General features: G+C 35.9%; 1 protein-coding gene across 1 annotated transcript in view; it reads right to left on the bottom strand.

Annotated features, from left to right (window-relative positions):
- LOC150100365 (ras-related protein Rab-18-B-like) overlaps positions 1–24,755 on the bottom strand; it is a 130,849-nt gene that overhangs the window by 90,287 nt on the left and 15,807 nt on the right. Inside the window, exon 2 of the mRNA XM_090402412.1 lies at positions 15,643–15,698. Coding sequence (XP_090258538.1) covers positions 15,643–15,698 — 56 coding nt within the window. The remainder of the gene's footprint in view (positions 1–15,642; positions 15,699–24,755) is intronic.

Below are 24,755 nucleotides of genomic sequence, written 5' to 3'. Positions count from 1 at the left end.
GGTGATGACATGCCATCGAGCAACATAAGCTTCCTCAAACACTTCAAAATTCATAATTCGAACTAGATCTCTTACCTAACTTCAAAGACCCATGTAAATAACATTATCTAACCTCACAAACCAAATTGTAATAGAAGCCAAACTATTTGCTATCAGTAATGACCTAATAAATTGTTCACCTACCAGAATACCAGATAGTCATTCTCCCTTCAAGATTTCTGTGCCTCTTTTCTATGGTGTAATTTTTGTTTCCAGACACACTCTGTCTCTCTCCTGAATCAAGTGCATGCTCATCAAGTAATCGATTACTGATCATCATGCTGAAATGAGGACCTATATTCCACCAGCCTTGACCTTGCAACATGCTCAATCCAACACAAAATTTCAGTACACTCAATAGCTTGAATCAAAAACTCAAGTTTCTCACTCAACTTATACCATAATGCATAACAGCTGTTATGCATTGAGCAGTTTTCTTAAGCAGTTTCTGATGTCACAAACTGACCACATCGTAAAGGTATATCATCTTTTGTGATGTGTGAATAGAAATTGATGAACTGTAATCACATCAACTCAATCTACTTCCCAATGTACATACAGCTGTGCATTTGCACAACATGCAAAAGGAACTAGCAATGCTTTGAACTAGGCTGTTTAACTTGTCTCAGCTCTTTCCCAAGGAAGTGGAAGGAGGGCAAAATCATTCCTTTGCATAAATGAGACTAAGACTACAGCAGCAAATTACAGACCATTCAGTATCATGGAAGTGGCAGTAAAATCATAAGAAAAGTTGGTCAAAAGACAGAATTCAAAAATGGGTGGATAAGAATGTGATATTCTATTGGGGACAGCATGGCTTATTGAAAGGGTTGGTCAGACCTTAGTAATTTACTAACTTTTTATAATAGTGACAGCTGAATGGGATAAAGGGCTACTGGATTTTGAAATGGTATCCTGTCCAAATGGAGGCTCTGTTACACAAACTGGAACATGGGGATGGATGTGAAATTATCATCATCAAATTCCTGCCATGTACCCTCAAGGGGTGTACAGAATATGATAGTACTACATGAAAAATTTACATTGTTACTAACTTCCTATGTACAATTTTCCTCCAAATCAGTTTGTTACTTGTCAAGACTCCAACATTACCAGATATTATATTTCTATCGTCTAAGGCACTTTTGTACTGTATCAATCCACCTATATCTTGGTCTTCCTCTGGATCATTTTTCCTACCAACCTGGCAGAGAACACTTGTTTTGCTAATCTTTCCTCGCCAATTCTGTTTAAGGGACCATACCACCTGAGATTAGCTCTGCTAACGCATTCCTGGATGCTGACAACGTCAAGTTCTTTCCTAATACTCTCGTTTTTAATATGATATTGCATTGATGCCATCTGTTCACGCCCCTAATCTTTCTCAGGACTCGCATATCTGCAGTCTCTAGTTTTTGGTCAAGTGTTTTACTTCTGACCAAGCTCTCAGATCCATAAGTTAAAACTGGTTTGAACACTGTCTTGTATACAGCTAACTCAGTGTTCTGATTAATTTCTCTCTTACTCCATATAAATTTATTCAATTGACTTCCGACCATACCAGCTTTGTTGATTCTGTTGTCTATTTCCATATTTAATTTACGATCTTCACTAAAAATCTTGCCTAAGTAGATGAAACGTTTTTCTTGTTCCACGGGTTCTGCATTCACAACACAGTTGATATTTTCAACGATTCTGCCTATTTTCATCGTCTTTGTCTTTTTATTGCTAACCTTCATACCATATCTATTACAACAGTTATTCAATTTAGTCAGAGAATCTTGCAGACTTGTAGTGGATTTATTTAGAGGTATAACATTGTCCTAATTAAGCAAAGAGCTGATATTAACATCTCCAATTTTGATATCATGTTTAATACCACTTTCCTTCATAATGCGATCCATATAGATAATGAATAATAAAGGGGATAATGTACATCCTTGTTTTAAACAAAATTTAACATTCAACCATCTTCCTGTACTTCCATGAATTCTAACTACTGACTTACAACTCAAATAAAGACTAAATATTGCTTGATATAATGTCCCATTGACGCCATATAATTGTAGTGTACTGAATAGCTTTGCTCTTGGCATCTTGTCATATGCCTTTTCCCAATTGACAAAACTTAAATACAGATCATTGTTATATTCCCAAGATTTCTCCACTATTTGTCGTAAAGTGAAGATCTGATCGTGGCAGCCTTTATTTGGTCTGAATCCAGCTTGTTCTTCACCAAGCTTTTCTTCCACAGTTCTTCTCAACCGTTTCTCAAGTATACTTGTATATATCTTACCAGGAACACTCAATAGGGATATACCTCTGTAATTCTCACATTCGGTTTTATTTCCCTTTTTATATATAGGTACTATGAGAGCTCTACTCCAATCATCGGGAATTCGTCCCTCTGTCCAGGCTTTCTGAACTATGCAGTGCAGCCACTGTAAGACTTTTATACCACCATACTTCAGCATTTCTGGTTGAATATCATCTATTCCTGCTGCCTTTCCACATTTCAAGCATTTGATGGCTTTTTTCTACTTCAAGTATGGATACGTATTCCTGACTGCATGCCTGGTCAATGTTTTTTTTATCACTGTGCTGTCATCACTGCTTGTTTCATTTAGCAAATTTTCAAAGTAATTACTCCATATTTCAAGGATATCTTTTTCTCCCATTTTCATTTCACCTTTAACTCTTTTTACAGCACTCTTTTCTCCATTCCTAAGCTTCTTCAACAACCTCCAGAATATTTTGCCACCTTCTTGATATTTATTTTCTATGTTTTTGCCAAAAATTCTCCCATGACTTTTGTTTAGCTAGTTTTACACGCTGTTTAGCTTTTTTACATTTGTCTCTATATTCTCTAAGAGCAAAAGCTGACTTATTTGCCAGGAACTTTTGATATGCTTTCTTATTTTCCTTCACTGCCTCTTTAACTTCCTGTGTCCACCATGGAATGGTGGACGCACAAAGTTAAAGTTAACACACCAATAGATGAATCAATCAGGGTTTTCTTCAAGGCTTGCCACTGAATCTCCAAGGTTTGGCTCCTGTTCTCAAACTCTTTCATTTTTCCTTCAATAATCTTTTGTACATTAGTCTATAGTTCACAGCTGAGAGCTGCTCAACTTTTATTCGCTTTAAAACTTTCTTACGTGTCATTCTTTTCAATATGAAATTCAATTTTATCCTACTCAAGACTAAATAGTGATCTTCCAATTTCAAATCCTCTGTACACTCTGGTGTCCTGCACCAGGGAGAAAACATCACTATCAACAATAACATAGTTAATGAGACTTTTCTTATTCCTTGCCTCTTCTCTCCATGTGAATTTGTGCACATTTTATGTTGGAACATGGTGTTAGTAATAACCAGTCCATGTCCTGAGTAGAAATCCAACAGGTATTTGCCATTATTATTAGCTTTGCTCTTTTCTCCTTTCACTGTGTCAGCAGCTTTTTCTAGAGCCTCAAAAAATTCCTCCACTTCTACCTTAGTAGAACCTTCTGTGGGACCATAGGCACAAATAAGTCTCATTGTCCAGTTCCCCATTCTGATATTTGCCCAAATCACTCTACTTGACACTGCCTGCCATTCAAGAAGATGAGCCTCATATTTTGTGTTGAATACTATGGCTACTCATTCTTTTCCTTGATTGTCATTGCCTGAATATAACATTTTGTATTTATTGCTCAGAAAGATCTCACCAGTTTTTGTCTTTTTTGTTTCAGTCACCCCTATTATTTCGATCTGGTACTCATCTAATTCCTCCGCTAGCTCCATTTCTTTGCCATTCAGGCTTCTTATGTTGATAGTACCGATCTTTAACTCTGGTGATGTTGAGTTGGGGTGTGTTTTCAGATTTGTTCCAGTAGCTGACTTTTCGCTGTTCGCCCTGGCAAAAACAACAGAGGCCTTATTTAACTGGGGCAACACCCCAGCCGGCATGAAATTTTGTCATGTTCTACCATCATTTTGTATTTTGGTTTAACCAATAGGAATACAATTTGGTCGGCTAAATCCCAAATTGCCAGCCCATCCTCGTTCATACCAATCTTTAACTCTGGTGATGTTGAGTTGAGGTGTGTTTTCAGATTTGTTCCGGTAGCTGACTTATCGCTGTTCACCCTGGCGAAAACAACAGAGGCCTTGTTTAACTGGGGCAACACCCCAGCCGGCATGAAATTTTGTCATGTTCTACCATCATTTTGTATTTTGGTTTAACCAATAGGAATACAATTTGGTCGGCTAAATCCCAAATTGCCAGCCCATCCTTGTTCGTTCAGTATCCAAGTAGATACCCAACAGGGTGCGCCACGAGGGTGAGAATTGGACATTAGGTCAGAAGCTCTAGTCGGTTCTTCGCATTCCTTTAAAGGCTATGTGGAGGTCTCCTCTCAGTTATACAGCTTTGACCCTTAAGCACCCTCCCTCTGGGTATGAAATCAGTAATATGGATATGAAAGTGGTTTGACCAACATAGCAAAGAGTAACAGTCATCAATTCATCTAAGGAATAATTCCATCCTTTATCACATCCAAGAATTTAGAGGAGCAGAATTCAGAAGAAAGCAGGTCATTAGCAGTGTGCCATAAAGCTTTATGTTTGGACCACTACTGTTTAATTTGCATATAGAAAATATAGGTGGAGCATAAAAATTTTGTGCTGGCTGACCAATCAGGTAAATATCTCACTGTTCAGATGTTAATCTAGGTGCAATCAACCATGGTGACGATAGTCATATCATATTCATGTGTTTATTCCTTGATCCAGTCAGTTTATAAGCTTTTGTTGTTAATGCTAATTTTAACTCTATATAACTACCAATATTGAAGCACATATGCTAAGTACTTATGGATTAGTTTGCTTATAAGTCTGTAAAGGAAAAATTCATGCTCATAATTAATACAAAACTTTTTTTTTAATAATACCATTTTCCTTTACATTTTTGCTTTTAACACTAAGTGCAATTATATCTTGAATTGCTTTTATGAAAAAAGCAAACAATTTATTCTCTGCCATTATAAGCAAATGCTGAAAGCATTTGATCTTACAATGTTTAACTACATCAGTACTTTGTTTTGTGGTACTCCTAACTCTTAATAAAATAAAACTCTTAGGATCAATATGAAACTGAGTTTCAGGAAATATCAATATTAAAATTCTTAGACAACTACATTCCTGCACTTCTGAATTCTGATTGGCTCTGAAACATGTCAGATGTAAAGAGTAGTAATGCCATATGATAGAGCGACAACTCATAAACAATCGAAAAGCATTTAGATTAGAATCAACATAATGAAAGATTTTGGGAAAATAAATACTTATTTTCCAACTTTTAATATCAACTATTAAATGGTTAAATTTTGCATAATCCATCACATGGAAATAAATATGCTAATTACTGCTATCTGCTGCATATCTAATTTAGGTTGTTCTATCATGATATGACTGGGTGCTCTCTAAAGATAAAATGATGAGGCACATCCTACCTCTTATTGGTTGTATTCCATTATGACAAAATCAGTGATTATCAGCAAAACAGGTATTTATAATGACCACATTCACCAACAGATTTTGCAGTATGTAAGGTAAACATACAAAAAAACTATTTATAACATAGAACATCAAACAGAATCGCCATTAGTAAATAAAAGTGATGATTAAATCAAACTTCCTGTTTTTTTTCTTTTTTTTTTCCCACTAAAAATTCTCACTTATTGAGCAGACAAATGCTTTTTCAAGCCCTTGAAATAACTAGAGTAACAGTGAAGCAGGGAGCTGACAGAATGATTTAAATAGGCTGATGGTATGATCAAAGGATAATGGGTATCAGTTTAATGCAGAAGAGTAAAGCTATGCATTTTGGGATAAAAAGATTACATGCTGTGTACCACAGTGATGGAACTGTACTCCAAGAAACTGATGAAGCAAAGGATATGGGGAGGATGGTAGTAGATAGAGAGTTGAAGTTTTGGGGGTATATTGCTAAGGTTGCCAAGATAGATCATAGGATTACTTGGTTATTGAAGAACATACCAATAAGCATGATAACTAAATACTTAAGGAATTGACAGCGTACACTAAAAATATAAATTAAATCAACTTTAATATATACTTTTCGATATTTCGGCAACGTCACATTGCCATCTTCATGGGAACTTAAGATAAAGACATGTGCGCACAAGTACTACATAATAGCAAATGAGAAACGAAGCGAGGAAGCTATCGTTTTCCCTGGTGGGCTATATTAGGTGTTCTTGGCCTTACGGCTGAAGTTCCGCTGATATATGTTTCCCAAATTTGGGGCAGTCTCATGTATCCAAATTCGTTAAGGTTTGGCATGTTCCTAAGGGCTGAGGCTGATTCCATGAATAGTCTTTCATATTTGAACTTGCTGCGGTGTATTACTGTGGCTTTTTTCCACCTTATTCTGTGGAGAGTATCCTGAGCATGGTCTGCAAGCCCAGAGTGGCTGTACTAGTGAAATCGGATGTAGTCCTTGTGTTCTGAGATTCTGATATTTGCTGTCCTGTCTGTTTTGCCAAAGTAGGACAATTTACAGCTGCAAGGGACCTGTTATACACCAGGTAGATCTAGGGGAAGTGGTTGGTGTTTAGTGGAGCAGATAAGGGATGCCAATTTTCTATATGGTCTGTAACAAGAGGTCAAGTCATGTTTTTTTTAGGATTTTGTTGATTTTTTCTGAGATGCCTTGGATGTAGGGAATGGTAATGGATTTAGAGTAATCTTTTTTTGTGAAGGGGGGGGGGGGGGTAGCCACTGGTTGAGAAAGTGTTAAGGATGTGATTAGTTCAGTAGTTAAGGCTTGGTCATTTGAACAGATTAGTTTTGCCCTGTTGAACAGTGTCTTAATAACTCCATATTGTTGCGAGGAGGGGGGGGGGAGGATTGTTGGTGAATGTATCTGCCTGTATGGGTGGGTTTTCTATAAACTGAGAAAACCGAGACAAAACTACGCTGTCAATTCTTTAAGTATTTAGTTATCATGTTTAACCAGCATATAAGCCTTTCTACAAGAAATACCGATAAGAAGAGGTAACAAAGTTATCAGTCCTCTTTATAAGGCCTTGATATATCCATATTTTGATTACTGTGCTAAGTCTGGTCACCTGGGTTTCTTGGGGATGAAGTAATGAAGAAGGATCTAGAAGTAAATGGTGTATGGCAGAGATCTTCAACCTTTCAGGCAGTGCAAGCCGCATAAAAAATTTCAATTAAGTCCACGGGCCACTAAGCCATACTGCAGTATTTAGAATTGTAAGATGCTTTCCAGATTCATAAGGAATGTTGTGCATTTGATATTTTTACATCAAATCCTATAAAATTAAACAAACTCAGCTTTAAGAGCATAGGTAGGAGTCAGGTTCATGATAAGTAAATACAATCAATACTTGAAAAAAGATAGTTTAATGAAGAAAACATTCATTTTTTACAATGTCAATGGGCAACTTGGCAATGTTTTTCCTTCACGAGCTTGTCAATGTTGGCATCAATGTTGGAAGTCACTATGCGCAGAGTATTCTTGAGATGTTGGTCCTTAATCCGAGTTCTTGTCTTGGACTTCACATAAGTATGTGCTTCCTAACAAAGCGCACATCTTCAAAGCATGCTGACGAAGATTAGGGAATGCGTCTTTAGAAATGTAGTCTTTGTAAAATGTAAGCAACGGCACGTTGAATAAATTTTCTTTCAAAGAAGAGTTGTTTTGGAGTTCAAGCAGCTCCATTTGTACTGAGCCTGGCATTTTGACAGCATTGACACTGAATGGCATTGAAAATAAATCTAAAGAAGACTGCTGGTTACAAAAATCACTAAATCTCTCTTCGAACTCACTTTGCAACACAGATAATTTTGTAGCGTATTCATCAAGAGATGAACAGTTGGACTCAGAGAGAAGCTGAAAATGAGTTAAGTCTTTTTTTGCGAGTTGTGCCTCCCAAAGTTTGAGCTTGGCCACAAAAGCTTTCATGTGATCAAACAGAGTATGCACCAGTTAATCTTTGGATTGTAGCTGCATATTTAGGTCTTTTGTATGCAATGAGATGTCGGTCACAAAGGCAAAGTCTGTCATCCACTTCAGATCTTTAAATTCTGCAATCAGATTTCCCTTCGTTTGCATGAGCTGCTGTATTTCGCTCCTTAAGTCAAAGACTCTTTTAAGAACCTTCGTTCTGCTCAACCAATGCACATCACTATAATAAACCACATTGCCATGATCCGCTTCGCACTCTTGGGTCAAAAGCTCTTGGAATTGATGATGATTCAATTCTCTTGCCCTAATAATGTTGATGACAGTCACAATAACTTTCATGACATTTTCAAATCCAATAGTTTTCGTGCACAAATTCTCCTGGGATTAAACAGTGGTAATAATGGACTAAATCTTTTCCTTCTAGTTCCAGTTTCCGTAGCAGTGCAACAAACCCTTCGTTCTTTCTCACCATAGCAGGGGCACCATTAGTTAACACACCCTCGAAGTTGGTTACGCTGAGGTCGAAACACTGGAGCATTTTCTTGGTGGCTCCAAGAATATCAGTGCTTTCGTCATTCCCTTCATAGGTACGAATGCTAGCAGTTCTTCTGTCACATCGAATTGTTCATCAATGCCACAGACAACGATAGCCAGTTGTGTTGTATCCTTCACATCTGATGATTTTTTTAAAAGTTCCTTCAATGCCATTGGCAAGTTCTTTGACACATCGTACTATAGTTACCCCAGACAAACTCCATTTTTTAAACACTTCCTTGTTATTTGGGCACAGAATATCCCCAGCAGCGATGAGACACTCTTTCACAAACTCGCCGTCCAAGAAGACTTTTATTTTTTAGCAATTTTATTAGCTATTACATAAAAATTTAACTTTGACACACGCTTCGCTCTCTTCCCTCTGCCTTTTAAACGTTATCTGCTGGCATTAAATCTATTTGGAGACGGTTCACTTTGTCCACACGAAGCTAGCCTTGAAGGTGATTGAAATTAGACGCATGCTTTTGTCTCATAGTGTCATTTTATACTGTATTCTTTTGATACTGACACTGACTCATGACAAATTAAACACACTGGCTTATCGTCAATCAGCACAAAAAAAATACAAATTGGTCCACTTGTCATTAAAAACTCGACAAGAATCACTTGATTTACGCTTTTTACTCGTAGATGCCATAGTGATGGAAAGTAAACCCAAAAAATGATCCAAAATGGCTGTGTAATGGTTATTATCCACTGAATATGTCTCACACTAATGAAAAATGTCTGGCAATATAAAACCACAATAGGCTATGGCTGACAGGACAAACCTGCATGCGCTTATAAATGAATATCATACTGTTCACAACTGACTGACTGTGGATGAGATCCTCTTATATTTTTTTTATGAAAATAACGAAGTATCAAGAACCTTCAAGATGTATCTGGAAAGCACTAGACAGCGCACTCGAACAAACTACTGCTTCAGCCATCTACCTGCGACGTTAGTACTAGTACTTAAGTACTGCTTGGCGCTGGTAGATGGCTGAAGAAGCATGTCTATTTAATATTTATTTTTATAGGATTTTATGTAAAGTATCAAATGTACAGCATTCCTTGTGAATCTGGAAAGCATCTTGCAATTCTAAATACCGCAGTATAGCTTAGTGGCTCGCGAGCTTCATTGAAATTATTTTTTATTTAATCGTGCTTTAATGCTAAGTAGTTTTTTTTTTTTCAAAACGGCTGGCAGGCCATGCGTTGAAGACCTCTGGTGTATGGAATGCTCCCTACAGGAATGGAGCTTGTGGATTGCTAAAGCTGGCTGATAGGAGGAAAAAAGAAAGTGCACTGGGGGGGGGGGGGGGGGGGGTATACAATAAAAACATTTAAGGTACTCATCTCTGGAAATTATTGAGTATGAGTGTGGTTAGCAAGGATGCAAAGACTAGATTTTTCACTTGGAGAGTGGTAAATAAATGAAATAGGTTTGTAGAATCTGTTGTGAATGTCTGATAATTAGTTCAAGGAGAGGTACAATAGATATTACATAGATAGGTGGGATCTTCCACAATGAGTCTTTGAATTCCACAGAGATGCCTATGTAATAATAATAATAATGTACATTAACATTACATGTATTCCGTTTCTGGTTCCTTCTTGTGATCCCCATCATGCATCTCTCCATGCTTCTCTGAGTGGTCTACAGCCTTTGGATGTCTCTCAAGTCTCCAATCCATAAGTAAGAACTGGTAGGATGCACTGATTAAACACCTTTCTTTTTAGACATAAGGGTAGGACACTCCTAAGAATATTATGGTTTTTATCAAATGCACTCCATGCCAGTTTCACAAGTCTATTTCTCCCTGGATCCTGCCATCACATGTAATCTTTTCACTCAGGTAGATGCAGTTATTTATATTTTCCAGCATTACATCTTCAACATATATATATCTGATTGATCTGTGAAGTTGTTGTACATTACTTTAGTCTCCTCTAAGTTCATCTTCAGTCTCACTTCTTTACTTTTGTATGTTAGTCATTGAATTGTGTCTTGTAATTCAGATGGAGTACCGGCAAAAATAAGGATGTCGTCAGAAAAACATAGATGGAATGAAATGGACATGGTTTGCTGTTTTAAGGATACTTGTGACATAAGACTGAATGATTGCACATAAACATAAGAAAGATATTTAATTAACCAAATATTTCAGTCTGAAAATAGCAGACCATCCTCAGTGATATTACAAGAACAGTCTTAAAAAAATACAAGCTAGAACACTAACAATAGATCGTTAAAAATAGAACATGGCGTGTGATGTTATATATCACTAAGTATGAAACGGAATAATTTGAAGTAGAAACATGATTGGGGAAAAAAAAATTGAGTGATCTTGATTACTCATTAATTTCATTTCGAGACTTTCCCAGATTTTTGATATAGATATAAAGTCATTACGATGCAGATTGGGACGATGGAGCAAGGCCTCCACGCTTTCTTTGAACAAACGTTCAAACCTATAACAGGATCTATGCAAGAGGAGAGTCCTGGACCAAAAGATGCTGTAGTCAGTTTCAATCCCATGTTGAGCCAATCCAGACTTTTCAGGTTTGTTGTGAAGAATGGAGGATTGATGTTCTTGGATTCTTTTTTCAAGAGAACGTCCAGTCTGTCCAAAATAGGAGAGATCACAGTTGCAAGGAATTTGATAAACTCCAGGAAGAGATAAAGTTGAGCATTTGTCTTTAGGAGAAGGAAAATGAGAAGACAATTTGTTAATAGGTGAATACGTAGCCGTTAAATCATATTTCTTTAAAATTCATGCGATAGGTTCTGAAATACCGGAGATATAAGGAATAAGCACTTGACGTATTGACACTTTGTTGTTTTGTGGAGGATTATAAGAATTGAGAAGACGTTGAGTACTTTTTTCAGAAAAGCCATCGAGTTTCATGTGTTGTTGGATAGTAGAAAGTTCTTTCTGTAGATAATCAAAAGTAGAACAATTAGTTTGGGCTCTTCTAATGAGGCATTTTATAATTCCAACGTTCACAGGTCGTTATATTCTTAAAGAATCAGCCCATCATCCATGTCAAAAAACAGGAATCATTAATTTTTTTTTTTCCAATCATGTCTCTACTTCAAAATATTCCGTTTCATACTTAGTGATATAACATCACGCGGCATGTTCTATTTTTAACGATCTATTGTTAGTATTCTAGCTTGTATGTTTTTAAAACTGTTCTTGTAATACCACTGAGGATGGTCTGCTATTTCCAGACCGAAATATTTGGTTAATTAAATATCTTTCTTGTGTTTACATGCATATATCATTCAGAAATGGACAGGCCACATTGCCAGAAGATCTGATTAACAATGGACTACATAAATAATAAACTGGACCCCCAGAAATTGTAAATCAAGTGAATTTAGACAATGGAGGAATGAAATCAGGAAACATGTTGGATGGCATGACAACAAATAGCCCAGGACAAGACCAAATGGAGAAATCTTGGAAAGAACTTCATCCAGCAGTGGATTGTGAACAGTTGATGATGATAATTAATATTATTATTATTACTACTTGACACCTCCAGGGAGTCCAAAGACTCATCGAGGGAGGGCACCTACTCTACAACTCTCTGTCTCCACCACTCAATCTACCAACTACAATGAACTGCAGCTACCATTATCATCTACACCAATGCCATCTACCACCCAGAACAGCCACTAGTATTTTCACAGACAATCACAAACATCCATGTCCATGGTAGGATTCAAACCCACAGCCTTTTGGCCAGAGAGCAGATATGCTAATCACTCAGCCAACCAGGCCTTGAAAAATTCTGGAAATGATATTTTAGATCAAATTAAAAACTATACCAGTACACCCGTTTCAGCATCTTTTTTTTTAAACACAAGTTTAATTCATAAGTTAACTTGTTTTTATTGTACAGTGAATACTATGGAGTATTCATGACTAAACAAACACACATAACCCCAGTAATAAGTTTTAATAAGTAAATATTTCATCCTAAGTATTATAGGATATCATCAGTACAGTTAATTGAAACAATACTAGGAATAACATACAGTTAGGGTGCATGATTACAATGGAATCCCAATGTGTGCAGTAGCGTGTTATAGAATTAAATTAAAATATATTTGGAGAAGAAAAAAAAAATAGATTACATTAAAATAAGATAACATATATAAAAAATTAGTTTACACAATTTTGCCAGCCTGGTTGGCCGAGTGGTTAGCGTATCCGCTCTCCAGCCAAGCTTCAGGTTCGAATCCTGCAGCTTGGCTGGAGAGCAGATACACTAATAATAATAATAATAAATTCTTATTATTTGACTTCCTGGAGGTGTCAAATAATAATAATAATAATAATTTTGTATGACAATTTCCCATACAAATCTGAACCATAATGATGTTCTTGCTATCCCTAAAGTATGGGAAATTGTCATACAAAATTATGTAAAGTAATTTTTTTATATATGTTATCTTATTTTAATGTAATCTTTTTTTTTCTCCAAATATATTTTAATTTAATTCTATAACATGCTACTACGCACATATTGGGATTCCATTATAATCATGTGCCCTATGTTATTCCTAGTATTGTTTGAATTAACTGTACTGACGATGTCCTATGATACTTAGGATAAAATATTTACTTATATTAAAACATTACTGTGATTACGTGTGTTTGTTTAGTTAAGTTACCTTGTGAAGCATAAAATAACTTTGGAAAACAATGAAAGTACAGACATGCACAGTAGTTACAAAATAAATAACGGAAAAAATTCACGTAGAAAGATTATTTAATAGTATAATTTTCGCCTGTGTGTCACAGGCATCTTCAGTACATTAAGCTGTCTACCAGATTCAGTGCTCTTGTGGATTATCTTATTTCGGACAAACGGGAAGATCTGCCTCTATTCGGCTAAAAGAACACCAATCTTATATTGAATACTTTAAACCTGAAAAGTCTGGACTTTCTGAACATGCCATCTTCACTAGACACAGAGTTCATTGGAGAAAGACAAGAGTTCTTCACAAAAGTCAGTTTCTCATGGAACGCCTTTATAAAGAAACATGTGAAACTCTACTTCATTCTCCTAACTTAAACAGATCTGACGGCTTACGTCTATCCCCTTTATGGGAGATAGTACTTTACAAATCAGCTAATCTTTCCTAATTTTTTATTGTATTAATTTTTTTTTTTAGGAAAGTTATTGACCTTTTTAGTTATCTTACACCAGCTACTTAGGTGGCGCTTTTTGGAATTGTCAGTTAGTGTTTAATTTTGAGCTTAATGTACTGAAGATGCCTGTGACACACAGGCGAAAATTATACTATTAAATAATCTTTCTACGCGAGTTTTTTCCGTTATTTTTGTATCAATATGTCTACTCACGGTATACCTCTTTTAAAACTTATGCACAGTAGTAATCCTAAAATAAACAAGATCTGCACATTTCCTACTGTTCTGGTGTTTAAGCTTATACACTGATTATTGCTCATATGTTGTTTAAAGAAATTAGCAATGTAAATGATATAATAACTAAATAACGTTACTCATTATTTCCAATATTTTTCCAAAGTTAAATTGGCATCATCAAGGGAATAATGCAATAGTGTCAATATGTGCATAAAGGCACTATATCAGTAAATGAGAATGAACAGGAGAAATACAGATGCCTATACTCCTGAGTAATGCATGGTCACCTGGGTTTCTTGGAGATAAGGAAGTAGTGCCATTGAGTGTTATGTGCCATTTGACTGACTGTCTGCAGATGAGTTTCCCAAAGAAGAGGCAGTTTAATGCAACCATAGTTGTTATCCATACTTAGAATAGTTAGTGAGAAAAGAAGCAGATTCCAAGCATCTCAAATTTAAATTTGCTTCAGTGGCGTTCTTCCAGCAGATCATGTGGTAGGCATGGCCTGCTAAACCTGAGCAGCAATAGCAGTGAAAATGGATGTAGTCGTGGTGATATCTATTCTGCCTGTCTAGCCACAGAATAAAAGGTTGAAAGGCACCTGGTACCCAAGGTAAATTCAGAGGTTGCAATTGGTCTTCTGGTGAGCAGATAAGAAATAAAGAATAATAAAACCCCTTTACCCACTTCTCCCTCCAAACTACAACAAATTCATCACCATTCCATATATCTGTAGCATTTTATTGTAATAATAAAATAAAATAATGATAAAGCCTTCTTCTTATCCATGTCCTTCTCTTCAGAAAGATTTTAGTAATGTTATCACTATCCCCTATATTCAAGGTACATCAATAAAAATATCCAGAATTCTAAAGAAATACAACCTTAAGTCCCATTTGAAACTAGCTATCCTTATCCACTCCACTAAGAACCAACTCCCTCCTTCTCAGTTCCTGGTGTATATAGTTACCTGTTCCTGCAAGCTGACCTACTATGGATAGCCAAGAAGATCAGACATCATCTGCTTATAACATAAAAAATACATATGCAATTATGACTATGGTCAATCGTGCCTTGAAGACCATGCTCCAGATATGATACATAGAATCAATTGGAAGAAAACTACCATGCTCCATTGCAGCAAATTTAGGAGAGAAAGACTGTTTTAGAATCTGCAGCTGAACTCAGAAATCAGCCTAACCTAAACAAATATGGTCGCATAAAACTTTCTGAAATATGGGAAACAGTAATAGTAGACAGTGCATATGCTCTCTAACCAAGTTAGAGATTCAATCCTATTGTGGACATGGATGGTTTTTAATGGCTTGAGATGGTACACGAACCCAGTTCATGTACCATCTCAAGTGGTTGTTCACTACCCAGTGTAAACAACCACTTTTCTTATTGGAGAACTAAGTGGTTTAAAAAAATTTCCAAGTCTGGTTTCTAGAACAGGGCTTACAGATCATCTAACCATTAGCCCACTCACAGTAATAATGTAAAATTTGCAACTTCTTCTGGGTAGGATTCACATTAAAAAAAAAAAATATATATATATATATAAAAAAGCAACAGAATATTTTGTTATAAAGTAATTAAAATATTTAGCAAAAATAATACCCAATGTAATTCAATGTCATTTTAATAAAACCTACTCACCTATAGTTGCTGCCAGTCCTTGATCAAATACATCATCTGTGAACCTCAGCAATAAACTAAAAACATAAATAAATATAAAGAAGGATACATAAAAAAAAAATACCTATAATTATCTAAATATTTTTGTGCACAGGAAAACATGCTAAAAAGCACAATGAAAACTCATATACTAGAATGCCTTATGAGATATTTTATTTGAAACTGATGATTCCAAACTCATATTATTAATACCTTATCTTAATGCTGAAACTAACTTCTTTTTTTCTACGTCTACTTAATTTTATTCAAAACTTATTTCATTTCATTCTAACAGATAAGCTTAGGTGTTGATGGTTATTCATGACTTATTTTTCACGGTATTATTTCATGGTGATATCTATTCTGCCTGTCTAGCCACAGAATAAAAGGTTGAAAGGCACCTGGTACCCAAGGTAAATTTAGAGGTTGCAATAGGTCTCCTGGTGAGCAGATAAGAAATAAAGAATAATAAAACCCCTTTACCCGCTTCTACCGAGACCACGTGGTCGTAAACCTATCGTCGGAAACACTCACTGAAGAAGCCAAGAACGCTCTCAGTTTAGGACATAACTTTGCCGTCACGCCAAACAAATTCCTAAACTAGAAATTATGATGAAAGTAGAACGGGGTATCCACGATCTTCCGCCAGCAATGGCCAATAACGTGCAACTAGATATAGCAAGTATTATAAACAAGGCTAAGCCTCCAAAAAGCAATATACCACGTAAGCAAATAACTGCCCTAAAAAAGTTATATAATAATAAAAATATTATTATTACAAAAGCCGATAAAGGAAATGCAACAGTCATCATGAATAAAGAAGAGTATAACAGAAAAATGCAAGATCTCATATGTGACAGTTCCACATATCAAATTATACATCGAGACCCTACGATGTCGCAAAAGAAAAAAGTCCGAAAATTACTGAAAAAAGTGACATCATGGCCCAAAAGAAATCATCAGGAAAATAAAACCAATTCATGTTAAAACACCCCGTATTTATGGATTACCAAAAATCCACAAAACTAATATTCCCCTACGCCCCATAGTTGATAGCATAGATAGTCCCACATGTAAACTGGCCCGGCATTTAGCTAAGTCGCTTGCTCCTCTTACTGGCAACTCCTCTACTTTTGTAAAAAATTCAATCCATTTCAAAACACTGGTTAAAAATCTAATCCTAAAAGATTCAGACATAATGGTTAGTTTCGATGTCACCTCCTTATTTACCAATGTACCACTTAGACACTCTTGATTTAATCAAGTCTAAATTTCCCCCAGATATTTTTGAATTATTTCAATTTACCATGAATGCAGGTTACTTTACATGGGGGGGGGGAATTCTACAAACAGATTAATGGTACTGCTATGGGTCCCCTTATTTTACAACAAGAACTTTCCACTATAAAAAAGCTAATTGAATCAAATGGTTACAACCCCAATCAAATCCAGCAGATAATTGAGTCCTATGTTCCAATACCTCAGGTTTCTTCAACAGACCGCAGAGTTCCAATCCCTTACATTCCAGGCATCTCAGAACTGATAGGCAGAATTTTGAAGAAGTATCATCTGATTCCCACGTATATTCCTATCAACAAAATTTCTTATTTATTGCCATCTACAAAAGATAAACTGTCACCTCTATCTTTGGTGGGTGTTTTACCAAATACCATGTGAATGCAATGTACCTTATTTTGAACAAATAGGCAGTTCTGTGGAAAAAAGAATTAAGGAACATCAATATTATACTGAATACATGAAACCTCATAAGTCTGGTCTAGCACAACACAGCACTGACACTACTCATAATATCCAGTGGGATAAAGCTCCTCTCCTCCATAGATGCAGGTTCAAATATGAATGCCTTTTTAAAGAAAGTTGTAAAGCTATTTTACATCGGCCAAATCTAAATCAAAATGATTGTCTCTCTCTCTCAAAAATTGAAGGACTTTTATTTTATGCAACTATCAATAAAAATTAATTATCTTTAAAGGATTATTTAATAATTTAGTAATTAATCTCCTAGCACATGGCAACAATGTTAACTGGTGATCCACCGACTATTCTGTATGTATTCCATTCTTTTAGCTGTTCGTATGACACTGAAGATGTGCTGTTAATTTCAGTACGAAATATTTGTAGCTTTATTAATTAAAAGTTATTACTGTGGTCTTTACGTGTTTTATTAATAAATTATTAAAGGTGTGGCAAATTGGAGGGCACACAAGGTTTGTTTTCCAGGTGAGCGGATGAACATGGTGACTGATTCTTCATATGAAAAGCAAACATGCAAGAAAATAAGTGGCTGTTGTGGGACCAAACGATTTCAATGGACAAAGGGAGAATGTAAAGATGGATACTGGGAGACTATTGAGGAGTAAAAGACAACAACGTGGTAGGAAAGTAGTTAAGTGTGTTCTACAAGAAAGTAGTTAAGAATGTGTTCTACAAGAAAGTAGTTAAGAATGTGTTCTACAAGATAGTGAGCAAGCATTATGAATGATATGCGAGCAGAATTGTGTGAGGAGAAATGGGTACAATTTGTTGTGTGGAATGCATTTGAAAGGCAAATCGAACTGTATAAAAATGATTTACATTTAAATGGAGAGACTTATTAGAAGGTAGTGTAGCAAGTGACGTGCACAAGGGATCAGAGGAAGTCAGAGACAGCATAAAAGAACAGAAGAGTGAAACAGTGAGACTGAAGTGTTTTGAATGGAGGAGAGTAGTGTGAAAGATGAGATCATGAGAACAGGAATGAAAAATGGACAAGGAAATTTGGGGGAGAGGGTCTGAGTGGACAGGGAGACAATGTAACAGATTCTGGAAGCAGCAATGAATGTATGTATGGTGATGGTTAACACAGAAAAGGAATGACCTTGGATTCAAGAGTAGTCAAAGCTGAGAAGATATACAGAGCAAGAGTTCTAAAGGTGAGTGAACAGAAGAAGATATGGAAAAGTCACAGGTGAGGAATGGCATGGGTAGGCTTGGTTATAAACCAAGAAATGAAATATTCTACCTTATCCCAGTAAGGTAGTACAACACCATATTCAGTCCTGAAGATATTTTCAGGTGCAAACTTTGTTTGCTCACACTTGGATAAAGGATTAAACTAAATTTATTATAGTCTAACCAAGTGAAAAATAAACTTGCAATAAGAGTTAATAAGGCCTGTGGAACTTGATAATATATCACCACGTATTCTGAAAGAATGTGCCAGGGAGTTGACACCTGCCTTGACATATTTTTTTAATATGAGTCTTGTACTCAGTCAAGTTCCTAAGGAGTGGAAGGAGGACAAGATTGTGCCACTTCATAAAGGAGTTGATATCGAACTCAAGCATCAAACTATAGGCCTATCTGTGTGTCAGGTGTTGTAGTTAAGTTGTTGGAGAAGTTTGTGAGAACTAGGATCCAGAGTTGGGTTGATAACAATGGTATTATCTTTGATGGATAGCATGGATTTGTTAAAGGGAGGTAATGTTTTAGTAATCTACTTACATATTACAATAAAGTGACTGTTTCCTTGGACAGAGGAAAAGGATACACAGTAATATACTTGGATTTTGCAAAGGCTTTTGATAGAGTACCTCATGATAGGTTGATAGTCAAACTAGAGTAGATGGGATTGGATATTATATTGGTGCATTGGATTGGAGACTGGCTATCGATAGGTATCAACAAGTTGTGTATGGGGAGCGACATCCAGGAAAAGGAAAGTCACTAGTGGAGTGCCTCGGGGGTCTGTTTTAGGTCCATTACTGTTTAACTTGTATATTAATGATATAGGTGAAGATTTGGATAGATATATTCAGTTGTTTGAAGATGATGCAAAGTTTGGACGAACCATGAAGTGTAGTGAAGATGTTGTGGCCTTACAGGAAGACTTGAATAGATTGAGTGACTGGGCACGGAAATGGGGATGTGAGTTCAATGTTGCGAAATGTAAGTTTTAAAATTTGGAAAACAAAGATGGGATGCAGAATTTATGCTTGGTGAGAATATACTGTTGGAGGTAGAGGAAATAAGAGATCTGGGGGGGTGATGGTGAATAAGGATCTAAAATTTAGGGGACACATCACCAAAATTGTAAAGACAATACAAAGGCTTCTGGGAATGATGCGGAGGACACTGACATGTAGAAGTAGGGAGATTCTTGTTCCGTTGTATAAGGCTTTGATTATGCCACACATGGACTACTGTGCCCAGATTTGGTCACCGGGTTTTCAGAAGGATGAAGAGATGTTGGAAAGGGTCCAAAGGAGACTGACTAAGGTAGTTTCTGACCTCTGGAATGTGGAGTATGAGGAAAGATTGAGAAGATGTAATTTGCAGAGTCTGGTGGACAGGAGGAAGATCGGAGATATGATAGAAACCTACAAGTTGGTAAGGGGTTGTTATAGGATGAATGCTGGAGAAGTTTTACAGAGAATAGTGGGAGATCAGGGTAGAACCAGAGGTCATCCCTGGAAACTGTATAAAGAGGGCGTGAGTAGAGGAGTGAGAGGCAGGTTTTTTCGTGCAGAGTTGTGAATGATTGGAATGTCTTGCCTGAGAATGTGGTATCTGCAAAGAGTTTAAATGTGCTTAAAACACGGCATGATGAGCTGTGTGTGTGATAAAAGGACCTCCCAGATGAGTCTTTGACTCCATGAGGTCTTGGGGTGGTAATAATAATAATAATAATAAATGAAATGCTATGCTTGTTGGTGAAATTCTAGAGATGAAATGAAGGGAGATGAAATCATTGTATTGACTGAGTTCATTTATACAAAAATAGTTGAAGTGAAAAAGTGAAACATTGTTGGATGATGAGGATATCCTGACAAATATAAATGGAAGGGTATAGCGTTTTTCATGAGAATAGAATGATCAAGAAGGGAAGAGTGCTGTTGATGATAGCAGGAGAATTATCGCTGTTGAAATAGAAATAGTAGGGAAATTGCAGATAATGATTCTGAAGCATTATGGTGTGAGGTAGAGATAAGGCAGAAGAGATATTTAGTTGGATGTTGCTATGAGCCAGGGGAATGTGAAAAGTGGAGACAAAAGGTGGCTTAGTGAGCAAGAGAATAGTTACCATTATGGGCGATTTTAATTATAATATTAATTAGGCTAATAACCTTAGTAAGTCATTCAAATTATTTATAAGAATTATACAAAGCAGAATCAAAAGTAACTTATGAGCAACATTTAGGAGAAAAACAAATGGAATAATACTTTGGCTGCAGATAAATTGGCCTGGAAGGCTATTGTTCGTGGCAGCCTCAACTCATCTTAGACAGATGGAGAGGAGGAGGATGAATATTAATTGGAATGTTGGTGTATCAGGAAATGAGGAAAACGAATTTCTTGAGTTCCTGAGGGACAGCTATCTTACGCAATATGTAACGGAAGCACAAAGGGTTAAGAATATTAGATCTGATCATATAAGAGAATATGCTTGTGAATGGGATGTCTAATCTTTCTCCAGTTGGTAAGAGTGGCTATAAGGTGGCTTCAGAGTATCACCCATTCATATGATAACTTGTGTGCAGAAAGGATATATGTGGAATAACGAATCTGGCAATTATGAAAAATGTAGGTAACAAAAGGAGTTGGGTGTAAAGGTGATAGACGCTGCTTGGGCTGATAAAGAACTATTTAAACAGTAGCAATATCTGAGTGTATTCTGAAAATGAAATGCTAATTAAGATAATAGTAAATGGAGAATGAAGAGATTAAATAATCTGGAAAAAAAGATGGGCATTATGGGCAACACAAGATGAAGAATGAGTTGCATTCTTCAATACAAATACAAAGACCAGGACAGGAAGGTGACTTGGCTGATAAGGACAAAATCCTAGAGTGTTCTTTTGAAATGCGGAATGTAGAAGAAAAAAAAACTATTACGAGAATAGGGAATATGATGTTAGCAGGTGAAGGGAGACTGGTAATTGCAGCAGAGGATATAGTAGAAGCATTCAATGAACAATTTATGAAGGTATTTTTATCAACACATTATGAGGGATTTGAAAGAAGAAAGAATGATGGAGGAGGAACTGATGGTGGATGAGCAGGAAGGAGAAATTACCTTATTTACTCAAACATAACTTGCCCTACTGCATATCTTGCACCCACATTTTACTTTATGAAAATATGTTGTTGGAAGTTTCTTCCCTTGGTTATACTATAAATTAAAGATACCAAGAAATTATATACTTGGTTTAATCCTTTATCAAAGCGTAAGCAAAAATAAAGTTTGTGCCTGAAGTATTTTCAGTACTGGGGCAACTCGTGGTAAAGGTGGTATGACTTCACATCACTTTCCTTAGTATCCCGTAATGCAAAGCACATCTCCCTGCAGCATGTATAATGCTATGCATTATGGGAAGGGTCACTACCCAGACCGGTTTCGACCTTTCTTGGGGTCTTTTCAGTGGGAGTCAGACCCAGAGGCGATACTACGGTTGAAATAACAGAAGTCATTTCACATATGAGTTGCCAAAAGGTGTCACACCTTATTATTAAATTACTCTGGATTAGAGAAAGGTTGTTAACATCACGAGTTGTCCCAGTCCTGAAAATACTTCAGGCGCAAGCTTTGTTTGCTTACACTTGGATAAAGGATAAAACCAAGTATATAATTTCTTGGTATCTTTAATTTATGAAAATAGAAATTAAAAAGTTTTGCATATATCTTGCATACAAAAAAAGTTTAAAACTTAGCTCCATTTCACACTCCACTTTCACTTCTCATTAGTTCTTCATGAAGGACTGTTCATAATGTATCTGAAGTTTTGTAAATTACTGATAATTTTATGCTTGAAATATGGAAAAACATTCAAGTTACAATGCTGGTTTTAAACTCAAAGTTATTGATTTTGCAGAAAAACAGCAATCAAGCAGTAGGGTGTGATTCAAATATATCACATGAGGAATGTGAGTGGCTGATCACATAAATAATGTTGATAATTAAAATTTAAATGCATTCATTTTATAAATAATGTCAGCAATTTTAAATTATAATGACTATTGAGGATTTAATTATGAATGTCAATTTAGTTTTTTTCCTGAAAAACTTTAGTTTCCCAAAAATCTCCACAAATATCTCGCACACCACAATTTTTTAACTTTCATTTCGGGGGGGGAGTGAGAGTTATATTCGAGTGAATCTAGTAAGTAAATCTGATGTTAATAAGGTATTAGGACTTGATCACATAACTGCATGTCTTATTTCAGGGCATATTTTTTGTACTTGTTTAACAGGAGTCACAACAGTGCAAGTTCCCAAGGAATGGTAAGTGGATAAATGTTACCACTTCGTAAAAGGGATGATAAGAATGACTAAAAATTATAGGCTGGCCTATGGGTCTAGAGTAGTAGTTAAGATATTGAAGAGCTTGATGGCAGCTTGAATTCAGAACTAGGTTGATAATAGCAGTATTTTTTGTGATGGTTGGTCAGCATTTTTGTAAAAATGAAGGTCATGTTTAAAAATCTACTTATGTACAAATTCACTGACAAAAATACAATGAGAAATTCAATGAACAAAAAAAGAGATGTATGTATAGTGGTATACTTGAATTTTTTCAAAGGCCTTTATAAGATTATAAGTCTGCTGCCATGCTATGTTAGACACAAGTTTAGGCAGAGGGCAGTGATTGCATATGAATCAGTGCATAAGTTGATTCATATGCAATCACTCCCCTCCTGGACTTATGTGATGCTGACAGATTGTATTTAACGCATTCATATTGAATCACTCATAGTTCAGTTGCGATCACTCTATTTTGTGCTCGAGTTTTGTCAAAACATACTATGGATCATAACAGAGAACTATTACATCCATAGCACATCTGACAAAACATGGGGATTGATGGAGCAGCAAATCATCTTGTAAAATTTGCTGTGCTTGTTATGTGTATTTATTTCCCTGTTTTATTTATATTTTGCTTCATTTTCTAAGAATTTTCTTTTGTTTACTGAGGATCAGTATACATTTTACACAGTAACAGGATACACAATATCCAATCATTATCAGAATTATCCACATTTTCACGAATTCTACATTCATTACTTTTTTTTTTTTTTTTTTTTTTTTTTTGTCAGCAGCTTTTTTGTATTATCAATAATAGATATCTCATGCAATTTGTTGTAGATCAACCACTTCTTATAATACATAAAAGTACTCATATTTATTCAGGAATAGATAAATTTCTATTATCTATTCCAATAGATAATATTTCAGATGTTTCTGAAGATTGGAATAAAATGCTCCAATACAAACATTGCATTCTTTTGCAACTTTTCCATTGCAACTTTTGCTGTACTGCAAAAGCTAGAAAAACAAGTAGCTTTGTTCATCACTAACTAGTACAGAGACATTTACAGGTCAATGTACTAACAATTAGCTATAACTAGTGTAATTAGAGACATTTAGAGTGATACTTATAATGAAAACCATTCCCCTCGCCAAATGCTAATTTTACAAATAAAACTCTACTGAAAAAGTTGCAATTAACATGCCATGTAAGCTTAGTGAAAATGCAACCACTAAGTGGAGAAGTGGCACACACACACACACACACACACACACACACACACACCAAAGCTTGTTTCCATATGTGCAGCTACTGCTGGCATGAACATGTCTCCAGAAAGAATTTTTCACAGAGAGCATGTACAACTCAGAAGAGCTAGAACTATTAGGATGAATGCAACTGAGTGCATGTGTGCAGGCACCCATAAGGCAAGTGAATGTGAGAATGACCAAAAATTGCAGGAATTAGCCTCTCAAGTGAAAAATTGAATAGGTTAGTAAACACAAGATGTAAACATAGCTTAAGGTCAAATAGAATACTACAGTTTATGTATAATAATGCCAAAAATATCAAAAATAACAGGGAGTTCTTAGCGTTGTTTAGTCTAACCTCACCAAAAATTATAGGTATATTAGTGAGACTTATGAGCAACTAAAGGGCTTTTGATGTGCAATATATATATATGGATTCTAGCAATTAAATTAGGTATAGCCTGTTTTCACAAACGGAGCTCTGACAAACCTGGAAAGCAATTTCACTGTCTCTTCTTTCATTCCTTTCGAAGAGTCT

This window comes from Typopeltis vanoorti, chromosome 13 (assembly GCF_054136105.1).
Source record: "Typopeltis vanoorti isolate ZY-2024b chromosome 13, IOZ_Tvanoo_1.0, whole genome shotgun sequence".
Classification (NCBI taxonomy): domain Eukaryota; kingdom Metazoa; phylum Arthropoda; class Arachnida; order Uropygi; family Thelyphonidae; genus Typopeltis; species Typopeltis vanoorti.
This window is presented reverse-complemented; position numbering and strand designations above follow the sequence as displayed.